Source organism: Enhydra lutris, unplaced genomic scaffold (genome assembly GCF_002288905.1).
Source record: "Enhydra lutris kenyoni isolate GAN:26980312 unplaced genomic scaffold, ASM228890v2 scaffoldscaffold9, whole genome shotgun sequence".
In the NCBI taxonomy this organism is placed as follows: Eukaryota; Metazoa; Chordata; class Mammalia; order Carnivora; family Mustelidae; genus Enhydra; species Enhydra lutris.
The window spans coordinates 38,089,716-38,104,168 of NW_019154093.1; the positions used below are offsets into that span (position 1 = coordinate 38,089,716).

General features: G+C 38.3%; 1 protein-coding gene across 1 annotated transcript in view; it reads right to left on the reverse strand.

Annotated features, from left to right (window-relative positions):
- The window catches only part of LOC111143603 (ankyrin repeat domain 13C), a 96,075-nt gene extending 86,005 nt beyond the window's left edge, over nt 1-10,070 (reverse strand). Inside the window, exon 1 of the mRNA XM_022497437.1 lies at nt 9,436-10,070. Coding sequence (XP_022353145.1) covers nt 9,436-9,880 — 445 coding nt within the window. The 5' untranslated portion in view covers nt 9,881-10,070. The remainder of the gene's footprint in view (nt 1-9,435) is intronic.
- Between the last annotated feature and the right edge of the window lie 4,383 nt (nt 10,071-14,453).

Consider the following 14,453-nt stretch of genomic DNA (forward strand, 5'->3'; position numbering starts at 1 on the left):
TCAAATAAATAGATAAAATCTTTAAAAAAAAAAAAAAAGAAAGAGTATTTTAATAGACTTCTTAAATAATTATAGATATTCTTTGCTACTACACCAGAACTCAGTAAGTAGTGATTTTTTTTTTTTTAAGATTTTATTTATTTGACATATCACAAGTAGGCAGAGAGGCAGGCAGAGGGGTTGGTGGTGGTGGGGGGGGGGGCCAGGGGGAAGCAGGCTCCCCGCTGAGCAGAGAGCCCGATGCGGGGCTTGATCCCAGGACCCTGGGATCATGACCCAAGGAGAAGGCAGAGGCTTTAATCCAGGCGCCCCAGTAAGTGGTGATTTCTTAAAGGTTAGCAGCAATGTGAAATCTAAAACCCTATCAATAAACTTTTCCTATTGAGTTACACCGAAATGCACTGGTTTCTCTTGTACTTTAAATGGATCTTTTACTGATGCATGATTTTGAAATACCACATACTGATCATTTGAAAAATATAAGCTGACTGAGTTATACCGATCTTCCAAATGTCAACCCATTTCACTACACCAAAAAAACAAAAAAACAAAAACCACACATTTGGTAATATCACCAATCTGACCAGAGAAGTCTTTAAATATTGGGAAGCTGTCAAACTTAGTGAGAGAAGCTGTCAACCTCAGTGTGACAAAGACAAATTTCCCAAATGTTAATTTTTGATTAAAAGCTTGAATTTTAATTGGCAATAAATACTACCAATTATTTTCTGTGAAGTGACAGACTTCTTCATTCTTTTTCCAGAAAATTCCTGCCAAGTATCCAAATTGGAATAACCATAGTTTGCCTGTAAGCTGTTCTTTCAAGTAAAAATGGTGTTCCATGACAAAAGCTGCTAATGTGGCTTACAACTCAAACAACTATACAAATGTTTTCCCTTGTTTCCCTTTAGTAGGCAAAAGAAGATCATGCAAAATCTACATTATGTCACAAAGAATATAAAAAAGATAAGTACTTGAGATTAAGACTTAATAAAATTAATCATTTCTACAATTTCATCAAAGACATTATGTGAAACTGGCTTTTTCAAGTATGTGGCAGTAAATAAGCAAGTAATACTAGTAGTTTGGGAGACTCGTACTCAGGTTGCAACAATATTACTCACCACTGCTTTTGTACCATCAGCAAAAATGTCAGCATAGTGAAAAAGCCAAGCAATGACTTTATATTATTACAAAAATAGGTTTGATTTCACCTACCCCTTAACTAGGGAGAAAACAGGACATTCTAAGTACTAGAACCAACATAGCTCCAGCTTCTACAGACACCTTCAAGTCCCATCCAAGCAAGTGGTAAAAAGGGAGAATTTTTGTATTTTCTCTCATAAACAGTATTATACTATTAAAACCCACATATACACATATTCTATCCATCATAAACTCCTAACCAGCTCTACCATCTCATTATTTTCAAAGCTACCCCCACTTTTACAGCATGTTAAACTGACATTTGTCCATCCAAGTTTCTGCTTCATATAGCCGCCAGATTGAGTCTTCTAAAATCAGATCGTATTACTCCTCTGCTCAAAATCCTCACTTTCTATTTTCCTCAGAGTAAAAGCCAAAATCCTTAAAAATGGTCTACAAAAGTTCCACATGCTTATACCCACAGCTACCTCTCAAATCTCCTATCTCCTACCACTCTTCCCCTTGAACCAGCCAAACTTGACCTTCCCTCTGACCCTTGAACATGGTACATTTACATTTGTTATTCCCTGTCTGAAACTCTGTTCTGCCAGGTATCTGCTCCTTAATTTTCTTTAGGTAACTAAACTTCTCCTATTCCTGATGTCTTCCCTGACCCTGACCTCACTGAAATACTTAGCACTTCCCCTCCTCTATACACCCAGCGCTCTCTCTCTCCTTACCCTGCTTTATTTCACTCCAAGATATTTATCATTATCAGTCATATCAAATATTTATTAGCTTATTATTTATCTTCCCCCATTAGAATGTAAGCTCCATGAAAGCAGGGACTTTGGCCACTTTGTTCACTGCTATAGTCCCAGCACCTAAAACACTGTCACATATTAGGAGGTCAGTATGTAAGTATCTGTTAAATGAAGGAATGGATGAACAAAGAAAAGAAAAAAATATATAAAGAACCATTAGAGTAGTGTTAAAATCTGTTTTTACTCTCCAAAAAGCATTCCATCCCAGAACAATGCAGGTCTCCACATGATTCTTTATGAAAGTCAACCAAAGGATATATACGCTTAAGAGGATATTCAACACAGCATAAGTGGTTTTATAGAACTCAGTACAGTGCTGAGTAAGAGAATACATGTGTTAACATGCCTGATAAATATCTATAGCCAAGAATCCAAATACACTAAACCAAGTTATACCAGCAGATTAAAGATGACTTGTAAGAGAGTCAAATAAACCTAAGTCTTTAGTACTCTGACAGACAGTATAAATTCAAGTACCAGATGAAACTTTACCTGAAGTACTATCTAAACCTCCAGAACAAAAATGTCTTCTGCCGAAAAGCACTTAACACCACAAGTGAGAGTGAATTATTGGTATCAATGGATATTACTATTATATTAGCCTTTGAAAATAGTTTTAAGTGCAGTCTCCCAACTGAGACTATAATGCCCCACAAGGAAGATATTATTATATCTACCTACTTCAGTGCTTAAGTAAATAGTATAATTTCATAAAAACTAGTTCGTAGGGGCGCCTGGGTGGCTCAGTGGGTTAAAGCCTCTGCCTTCCGCACAGGTCAGGATCTCAGGGTCCTGAGATCGAGCTCCGCATCAGGCTCTCTGCTCGGCGGGGAGCCTGCTTCCTCCTCTCTCTCTCTGCCTGCCTCTCTGCCTACTTGTGATTTATCTCTCTTTCTCTCTCTGTCAAGTAAATAAATAAAATCTTTAAAAAAAAAAAAAAAAACTAGTTCGTAGAGAAGCATAGTCTCAAAGCTAGATCTAATTCCAAATACAGAGACAGCTTTCTAGTTTTGCAGATAATCTCTGGGATTTCAACAAAAGTAACAGGCTCAAAAACAGATGAAGTTCAACTAAGCCACAAAGTTAAAACTCATATATCCTGGTAACAAACACCATTCAAAAATTTTCAGACAGGAAAAAGATCCTTTCTCTTTTTCCTACGCCATTTTACGTGCTTCAGTATTGCTCTAAAACTGATCTTCCATCTATCCCCCAGTGAAATAAATAGTACGTGAACAGGAACATATTTGTCTGCCTAGCTCCCAGTCAATTTTTGAGGAACTATGCTCATTTTCTAGAACCCAAAGCATCCTATTACACTATACTCTGCATTAGATTTCTATGACTCAAGAATGACATTAACTAGGGAAAGACTGCCTAGAATTCTGTTATTCCAGGAGTCCTCCAGAATTCTCCTGCCTTATTGAGGCTACAAAGAACACAACATGATCAATAACTGCTCATTTCTGCTTCCTTTTTTTGCCAAACTTGAAAGGTCAGAATTTCTGCTCCTCTTACAGCTCAGTAAAGGAAAGGAGAGATTCCCCCGTACAGGAAAGAGGATTCCCCCCACCTTCTTGAGAGGTAGCTCTGCAGATGTGTTCACATCACAATTCTAAGTGTGAAGTCACATTCTAATACTTATATGATGCCATCAAGAAACATGTCCACTTAACCCAAGGACATGCACATGCTAGGAGATGCACATGGAAGAAGAGGTGAGAGGAAGGTCATATTCACATTGTCATAAAGATTAACTGAATCAACCCTGATAGATCAATGAAATGACAGATTTCACTGCCAAACCACCCTCATTCCAAGTGAGGGTGCAGGACACTTTAATGGATTATCTTACACCCCAAAAACTACTTCACTTTTTTTTCTAAGACAAACTGAGGTCTACCTTTCAAAAACAAAGTCCAGAGAAGACCACATAACACGAGGGAAAAAATACAAAACTATTACTGTTCTTTTAAAGATGTACCATCATTTTAACCTTCTTAGCTAAAACTGTTCACCTAAGGCTTAATTCAAGATTTTTTTTGGCCATGCAAAGTGTAACTTTATAGTCACTTCTCAAACAGACATAAGGTACATTATTTTCTTAAATCACCCATCATAAAGATTTTAGGGTCAAACACATAGAAGAAAAATATCAGAAGGAAATTTAAAGATGTATATAGAATAAACCAAAATAAACCTACCACATAGGCACATAACAGATTATCCTATTGCCTCAACTCTCAAACATACATTTTTAATCATTCTGAAATTAAGATGTTTTAAAATCCCTCTGTGAAGAAATCTACCACCACCAGGCAGAGAGGCTACACATATTAACCATTTCATTATCATTCCCTTGAGTTACCAACACTGGCAGCAATATCCTCAATTGAAATTAAACTCACAATTGAAATTTCTAATTACTATATGAAATAGCTACACAAAGATTATGCTACATCTCAGTAAAAATGAAAATTAACTATATGGAGAAGATGGCTTGTCACATCCCAGGCAATATCATTAAAGGCAGTAGAAACTGCCAAATCTCTCAGAATACATCTCACATCACAAATTTCTCACATCTAGGAAAGGCTGGTTTAAGCAATTCACATATCAAGGACTTTCATCACTCTGGTACCTAAAACTTTCTGACAAATGTCCAAAGGATATTTAACTCAAGGGAAAAAAACAAAATTTTAAGTTTAACAAAAAGGAAGTGCAGTCAAAAATCAAGAAAGTGTTCTATATGCTCCATAAGCATTCTCAATTCTAAAGGTGCTAAAGAAGTAAAACTCATTACCATTAATTATTTTTTAAAAAAGCATATCATCATGATACTTTAACTAGTAATGGCAAGAAGTGATTCAGAAAAATTTTTACAATGTGAAAAAGGGCTTAGACTTAAACTTTAATTCTATACTCAAGAAAAAACATATATTAACTCAAGTATACTAAAAATATAAAATTTAACAAATGTGTGTACATTTAATGTAATGTAGCTTTTCCCCCACCCCAAAAATGCTTTTACTAAATATACAATGAGTCATAATCACTTGGCATATCTGAACACAGTATATTCATGATGTTACATCTATTACTGTATTTAACTTATATTTCAAAGATATGTTTGGATCCAAATACAATATTCCTCAAAATAACTGATGACTCAGAAAAGGCAATTCATACTCAACCAACATTTTACCACAAAAGAAAAAGCTGGATCCTTGCTCCTATTCAAGTCAGTAATTTGTAAATACACATTACATACGCACTCCAAAAAAAGTTTATCAAATCAGAGATCACTGGAAACTCAAAGAGCTAATGAATAGTGAGCTAAACAGTGACCAAATTAAGGTTCAATAAGCTTTCCAGCTAGATAGAATAAAGGATCAAAACTAACGATAAAATTTAATAAACATAAAGACCTGTTTTAGGCTAAAAAAAAACCTGCAAGAAGAGATAGAATGGAGACATAGCTAATCACTTGAGAAAAAGCAGTATTAAAAAATTAACATACTCTTGCACTGTATGTTTTAATGTGTGCTTTTTAGTAGTACACATTACTAAACATATATTGCTTAGAGCAATAGGGTCTCCTTTTTTGTCTTTACTTGTAAGGTTAGTCTTGAGCACCATCCTCAAAGGGAAGAATTGATAAACTGAGTTTCATTAAAAAGAAAATGAATAGGATTTTCATTTACTTATTTAACATGATTATATAGTATTCACTATTTCAGGGGCCATGTAAGGACTTTAAAAACCATGCTGTTAATAGGAATGGACACAGAAGTCAGGAATGTTTAACCGAAAGATAAAAATGTGATAGCTGGGATGACTGGGTGGCTCAGTCGATTAAGCTGCTGCCTTCAGCTCAGGTCTTAATCCCAGAGTCCTGGGATCAAGTCTGGCATAGGGCTCCTGGCTCAGAGGGGAGCCGGCTTCTCACTCTGCCTCTGCCTGCCACTTTGCCTGTTTGTGCTCTCTCTCTGACAAATAAATAAATAAAATCTTTAAAAAAAAAAAAAAAAAAAAGAACGTGACAGCTTTTGTCAGATACCTAAGGGCTATCATGTGGATGAGGGAGCCCATTGATTTGTGCCGTTACATAAAAAAGAAACAGAACAAAGAAGTGTGAGAGATTTGGGCTCTACAGAAAAACTCTGAATGTTGTCCAATGGAAAAAACTCTCCATAAGGCTATTTTTTTTTTTAAAGATTTTATTTATTTGACACACAGAGAGAGAGAGAGCACAAGCAGGGAGAGGGAGAAGCAGGTCCTGCTGAACAGTGCCAGACACAGGGCTCGATCCCAGGACCCTGGGATCATGACCTGAGCCGAGGCAGATGTCCAATGACTGAGCCACCCAGGCGTCCTTCCATAAGGCTATTATAACGGGGCTCCTGGGTGGTTCAGTCTGTTAAAAGTCTGCCTTTGGTTCAGGACATGATTCCAGTGTCCTGGGATAGAGCCCCATATCAGGCTCCCTGCTCCACCCTCTCTCTTTCTGCGGCTCCCCCTGCTTGTAAAAAAATAAATTCAATCTTTAAAAAAAAAAAAAAAGGATACTATAAAGACTAAATGAGAAAATATATATTAAAGAACTTTGTTGTAAATTACCACATTACACATTATTAGAATTTACTTCTGTGCAGGACAGTGTGTCCTAATTAATAGACATATTTGCAGAGGTTGACCATGGACTTAAGTTCCAGCTTTTAGTTCAATTCCCAGCTTTGCAATTTATACCAAATACGCAACTTTAACAAAGTTTCCCTGCATCTCTAGGTTTCACTTTCCTCACCTTTAAAATAAGGATAAAACAATCTGCTTTGCAAGGCTATTGTGAGAATTAAATGTGATAATGTAGATAATATTTGGCATAGTGCTGACATTCTCAGTAAATTGTGCTTATGATGATGATAATCATCATCAACACATTATAGAAGGAATCTCTGGTGAATATAAAACTAACCTCGTGGTATGATGCAGTATGACTGTATGGTTTTGCTATGTACCTATATGAGTATATGAATCTGCTATGCACTTATCACGTTATAACAATCCAAATAAAATATATAGTTTTTATTTGTTTGGTGACTTAAAATTTATCTTTTAAAGACATTTATCTTCTGTAATGTGAAGGAAAAAATATCCTTAAAATCTAAGTAAAGTATCCAGGTTAGTAAAAATATCAGGAATAAAAGTAATGTAATGGGGAAATTATGCAGCTACCAAGAAAAGGGACTAAAAAAGTAGCATATTAAATATAAGCTACTCTCCCTAGGAGACTTCACAGCAAGAGATAAAAATATATATTTCAGGGGAAAAAACAATTACACTTTCCAGAGTATGTGAACCACTGGTTACAATCATCAGAAACACCAAAAATACAAGTACCATACAAACATTTGGTATTATAATATAGGCAATATAAAAAGTGAAGTTGAGGGGATGAAGGACAAGAGTTTAAGAGATTTAGGATTCTAGTGACTATGAACAGAATTGGTATTTTAACAGACCAACTACTTAACGTTGAATTACAGAATATGGAAGCTCAATAATCCTGTAATTCAGTACCTTCTGTGATTAACCAGGAGGAACAATTGTAAAATACTATCCTATCGTACTTGTCAGTCATATTCATCTAGCTCTTCTTTCAAAGGAAATTAATTCTGAAAAAGAAACTTTCATCTACTTTCAGATATTTCAAGGCCCCATGGGGGGGGAAAAAATATACACACACACACACACACACACACACACACATATATACACCTACTACGAAGGCCAACTCTTCAAACTCCCTAATAAATGATGAATAACCTGAAACTACAACACACCTTCTAATACAATATGTTTCCCAAAGTGTTAGAATATATTACCATCAACAAACAATTGTTATGCTAGTTGTAACAACAGTAAAATGATTAAATAAGTATAGGAATGAAAAACTGGGTGCAGCTTTCAGGTACTTTTTTGTGGATCTGAATTATGATAAATGACAGTAATATTACAATATTGTAAATTCAGATACAAGTGCAGTTTTTTTTTTTTTTTAATTTATTTGACAGAGAGAGATCACAAGTAGATGGAGAGGCAGGCAGAGAGAGAGAGAGAGAGAGAGTGAAGCAGGCTCCCTGCTGAGGAAAGAGCCCCACGCGGGACTCAATCCCAGGACCCCGAGATCATGACCCGAGCCGAAGGCAGCGGCTTAACCCACTGAGCCACCCAGGTGCCCCACAAGTGCAGTTTTTATAGAATTATAAAACCACTAAGAAAAATCTTATTCTTTTTTTTAATCTCAATTTTTGCCCTAATTTTAGATAAGAAGCCTGGAGTCCAATGGAATTAAGGGAGTTTATTCCTCAGGCAAGCATTTCATTAATGTGTTACATTATTTTGAGCAGAGTTGAGTGTGTTCTAATTGAATGTATACAACAGTCATGTTCAGTTAAAAGCAGACCTAGCAACAATATTTGTCAACTACCCAATTTAAAATGGCTTATTAAATGTTGAAAATATCAGTGTTTCATTTTCATTAATAAATGTACTGTTGCTTATAAATCAACTCAATCATATAATGTTTTTAAAACAAAAGAAACCAAAAAAAATCAGCTAGTGAGTTAAGGTAGAAAATAGAAATACAGTCCTTGAATAATAAATGATACTCTATTTTGTCATATAGGCTATGATGAAGTTACTATGAAAAATCATAGTACTATTTTTAGTCACAGGCAAGATAAAACATTATTGTTAGCAATTACATAAAACAAACAAAACACTCAAAACTCTACTCCAAAAATTTTGGCTGTTCTAGTCACTTTTTACTTGCTCTAGGTATCAAATGCCAACAAATTTCTACTGTGGGGCTTTCAGAAACCAAGGCATTCTACATTCTATCTTAAATGCAAAGTGTAGACACTTTGTATCAAACTAAGTTTCATGAAAGCAGAGAAACAGAAACACAGAACCTGATGGCAGGTAGAAATCACAACAACCAGTTGCAGTCAAGTTGGATCTGTACCTGAGTGATGAAGGGAGGTGGGCCATTTACACGTTCAAAATTCGAAATCCCAAGGTGGGAGAGGAGGAGAGAAAGAAAAGAAACAGTTCCACAAACAAAGGAAGAAGGACAGGTTGGATAAGAAACTATTTAAAATTTGTCAAAAACCAATACATTGAAGGCCTGTCTCAAAGATTAAAAAAAAAAAAAAAAACAGCTTCTGAAAGGAAACTCTTAAGTGGGCAAAGAGGAAACATTCCTTTGCACCCACAAGAACCAATCCCCTGACCACTGGCATGCTATTACTGAAACGGTCATGATTTACAGGCATTTGGCCCGGGTGATGGGCAAAGGAGAGGAAAGAAAGATCGTTGGAGAGAAGCCTAGAATTCCTTTGGCCTGGGGAGGTACACCCTGGGTTCGGGAAGGGAAAGGTGGAGAGGGACGAGCACTCCTCACCGTGATTATCTTTCTGTCCGATATTGTGCGTGCGGATGAGAGACGACAGTCTCCTCACATCCCCCTTGAAGACGCACTCGTGTACCGGGTAGTGTGCGGGGCAACTGCCTCCATCTGCGACGACAGCAATGGGGTTGGTGCCCGCTAGAAGAGCCGGGGACTGGGTGGTGGTAGTCACGGAGGAACTGTGCAGCGGCAAGGCCGGGACGCCAGGGGGATTGGAGGAGGCCGGAGCTGTCTTCAGCTGCAGCCGGTGGTGATGGTTACTGAAGATCTTATGACAGGCTTTGCTGCCCTTGCCCCTGCCGCCTGTCCCAATCCTGCCTCCCGTGAAGGTGCCGCCGAGGGTAGCCGCCGCTTCCTCATCCCCGGGCTCCAGCAGGTCCCCCTCTTCTTTGCTGGGCTTGTGATCTCTCCGCAGTGAGCGGATCTTCTCCCCGGTCATCGCCGCCAGGGGCAGAGAGGGTATCCAGGAGGCTCACCGCCCGCGACAGAGGTAGCGCTGCGGCGGCGCAAGGCTATTAGAGCGGTGGCCAGGCGCCTCCAGCGCAGCATGTACTCTCAGCGCTCCCCCGAGCCTGGGACAAACGCATCTCCTGGAGGAAGAGCCGGCTCTCGCCTAGGCACTAAGGGACGCGCGCTCGCTGGGGGGAGCTAGAGCTCAGGTGCCCACGACACCAGGATCCCTGTCCCCGCTGCCGCAGCCGCCTGCCTCACACCGAAAAACAGGGCACCGCCATCTTACCCTGACTTCTCTCGCGAGAGCTCCCTCGGGAGGAGGGAGGAAACACCGCGATAAGTGAGGTGCCCGATCCCTCCCTTGCACCTTCCACTCGCCGAGAAGAGCCCAGCGCCGGCGCCTCCCAGGCAGCGTGTTTCCGCCCCAAGCTGAGAACCCGACGCCTCGCCGTGGCCGTGCTTCTTCGGTGCAGTCTGAGACCTTTAACCTTTGTTTGAGATACTCGATACACGTTATAAACGATGACTTAAACCCTCGGACCTCTGGGCCTCCCGCAGAGTAATGCAAACTGACGCCACTGCACACAGGATATGATGTCAGTGAGATGATGCACAAGACACTCGTTCAATAAACATTTACTAAGCATCTACTTTGTGCCGTATACTGAGCTAGTAAATTTTTAAAACGCCACTCCTGGCTCCAAAGAGCTCAGCAGAGGAGGAAAGACAAACAGTTGGGTACAGTAGTTCACTGCGAGACGAATATGAGGAGCTGGATTGCACCCAAAAAAAATAAAATAAATAAATAAATAAATTTTTAGTCCTAAAAGTCACCGTAGTTTAGGGGCTTACCTTGGAAAACAGGCTATTCAGCAAACGGAAAGAAGGGAGGTCACTCAAATTTTAGAGAAATGAATTTCAAGTGGGTGTCAGAGTTTCAGGTAAGGTAATGGACGCTAAAGAATGGCATATAATAATTGTGTGACTGGGATGTCACTGGGCTAGTTCCTGGCCAAATTCCACCCATTGTCAAATTCTAAAGAAGCCTAAATCTAAAATCCCTAATATCTCAACCAAATAACTAAAGCTGTGGGGAGCTAGAAGGGAGGAGGGTTAGTGAAGTATCCTAGAGGTGTGCCTTCACCCACTTATCTCTCCAAAGTCCCATTTACACTAACAGTAGCTTCTCTCAAATCGCTTCTTAAACTTTATTGTCACCTCCATTCCCCTGCAAATAAATAACTTGTGGGAACTGTCCTCTCTTCATCCTTCCCCGCCACTCAGGTTTTCACTTCCCATCTTCTTTTTCTCAAATCTATTCAAATCGAACTATTTCCGCCCTTACTACTACTACTACTACTACTACTACTACTACTACTACTACTACTTCTTCTTCTTCTTCTTCTTCTTCTTCTTCTCCTTCTTTCTTCTTCTTCTCCTTCTCCTCCTTCTCCTTCTCCTTCTTCTCCTCCTCCTTTCGTGGGAAGTGAGGGTTGTTCCAATTATGATCAAGCATTGCATAACCAGAACCTCAAAGAATCCTACTCAGAAACCAAGAGACTGAACATATGCATACAAAAACATTTTGTTCTTCCACGATAGCCAATATTTATTAATTCTAAGGCAAGCAGTATGCTTGGCATTTTATATGCTGTTATCTCCATGTGATATTATTTTTAATCTTCACTTGACAGTTGAAAAACCACCCTAATGCTTCAAAGCTGGAATGTAGCACAATCCAGCCTTATTCTAGAGCTAGAGAGATAGGAAACGGCCAGATCATGTTAAAAGTTTAGACTTCATCCCACAAGAAATGGGGGATGTTGAATAGGGAAATAGCATGATGAGATTTGTCTTTTAGAAAAGTTACTCACTCTCCCGTACTTTAGAAAAGTATGTGGGGGTTCCTGGGTGGCTCAGTGGGTTAAAGCTTCTGCCTTCCGCTCAGGTCATGATCCCAGGGTCCTGGGATCCAGCCCCACATCCTGGCTCTCTGCTCAGCAGGGAGCCTGCTTCCTCCTCTCTCTCTGCCTGCCTCTCTGCCTACTTGTGATCTCTGTCTGTCAAATAAATAAATAAAATCTTTAAAAAGAAAAGAAAAGAAAAGTATATGTCAAGAATAAAGTACATGGGTGCTCTTCTAGAGACAGACTACTGCATAAATAAAAAAATAAGGGTGTTAGTATATGCATGTAAAAGTCTGGCAGAATATATACATTGCACAGAGTGAACACTGGTTATCTTTGGAAGATGAGATTGCTAAATCACATATTTCTTACATTCCTTGAATATTCATTTTTATGAATCAAAAAAAATTAATTTTTAAAGAAGTATGCAGTAATTCAGATGATGAGAAATTAGGAGAACATGAACCAAGTTAGTAAGAGTGATGTTAGAGGAGGTAAAACTTAAAAAAAAACTAGTTCAATTTTGGCATATTGAATTGAAGTTTCTTGTTCACCCAGAAGAAGTTAGATGGTATACATTTTGAATATTTTGAAATGACCCTAGGAGGCAGGGATCAGGATTAAAATTTAGGAGTTATCATTACACAGTAATTGATACCACAGAAGTCTTTGAGTTCCCCAAGAAAGAATGTGCAATGTGAGAAATTCAGGTCCAGTCTAGAATAAAACACTAACATATAAAGGATATGTATAAAAAGACTGGTGTTCAGTACCCTGTTATTATTAAAACCTGCACCAAATAGTCAACCATTATATCTGAGAAGTATCTTATCACTGCATCCAGAATTTAAAAGTACCTCATTAGTGGCTGCCAACTACGGATAGATGTGAAAACTCCTAAGTGTTTCCCTAGTAAAATCAAACATTGCAGATGTCAATGTTATTTGACCCTTATTTTTAAGGGTTTAACAGTATAATCAGTAAAAAAATGATCTAGAAATATAAGATTACAATACATTGTGAAAAATACAAGAATTAAAATTATATAAGATCCTGACATGATATAAAAGAGGAAATTATTAATTCTCTCTGGAGGAAATGAAAGTCAGTTGATCAGGAAGTCTTTCTGAAGGAGGTAATTGTCTGAATTGAAAGAATGTATGAAGTTGGCTGATTGGACACGGTGGGGGAAAGGTAGTAATAATAAGTACAATAATAATAAAACTATCATTTACTGAGAGCTTATGACATGTTAGGCATTGTTTCAAGCAAGTTTCTCACAACTCTATGGGGTACTTACCTTCCCCATTTTACAGATGAGGCAACAGAGGCACTAGGAAGTGATCGTCCAGCTATGAGTAGAGGTAAAAAAAATAGTATGTATAGGGCCACCTGGGTGGCTTAAGCCTCTGCCTTCGGCTCAGGTCATGATCTCTGGGTCCTGGGATGAGTCCCGCATGGGGCTCTCTGCTCAGCAGGGAGCCTGCTTCCTCCTCCTCTCTCTCTACCTGCTTGTGATCTCTTTCTGTCAAATAAATAAATAAAATCTTAAAAAAAGAGAATAGTATGTATAAACACAGCATTATATTTGACAAACACTGGAGCGTAGTATGTGACAGGAAAAGTGGTGGCAAATAAGACTAGAAAGGAAAGCTGGGGCTGGATTACAAAGAGCAACTGTAAGACATTCGGACTATATGACTATATATGCTGGGCAGTGGAGAATCTGTAAAGGATTTCAAACACAGTAAAGACAGGATCACATTTAATCACCATAATGTATAATCAACCCACATTCCAAAGATAGGAGACTGCCAAACTTTCCAGCTTTGCCTCCTACCACGTTGCCAAACTCATTCCTCATTCTAACCAAAACAATCTGCTGACAGTCCCTCATCCTCTCTCATGTTTCCATGCCTGTGCACACGATGTTCCATATGTCCCAAACCCATTGTAATTTCATTCACCTAGATACCTCCTTCAGCCTTTCAAAAGCTTTTCAAAATTCTCCTTAGCACAAGGTTTTTTGTTGTTGTTGTTGTTGTATTTTAAACTTGGCATAGAATCCAGGGGTCCAGAAAATTACGTCGAACTTTAGTTCAAAATAAAATTTAGCGTGTCTTTCTATTATGAATGTAGGTCACAAACCATGGAAATATTAGCAGTATTTGTGCCTTTGCAATCACAAGAAAGCACAGATATTTCCGTGTCACATTACAATTGCTACCAATATCTCAAAATATCATTTACACCTAAGCTTCACCATACTGCCAAAGAGGTCCACAGCACGAAAAGAAAAGTTAGTACAAACTTCTAGTTACAAAATATATAAGTCTGAGCTCTCCAAGTACTAAAACTCTGAGTGCTAAAACTGTTGTATGCACAGTGCCTTTCAGATCGTTAAATAGTGAATGTTTAATATTAATAATAAACAGCTGTTTAATTAATCAATCCATTAGAATATAAAACCCCAAAGTATCTACAATGTACCAAGACAATTGTACACTAAGTGATGAGATGCTAAATAAATAAATAATCCCAACCTGACAACACTGAAGTTGACTACTACTCTCTTGGATTCTTACATGAAACCCAAGAGTAAATATTTCATTTTGGGTTTGTTTTTTTTGTGTTTTTTTTTTTCATTTACAA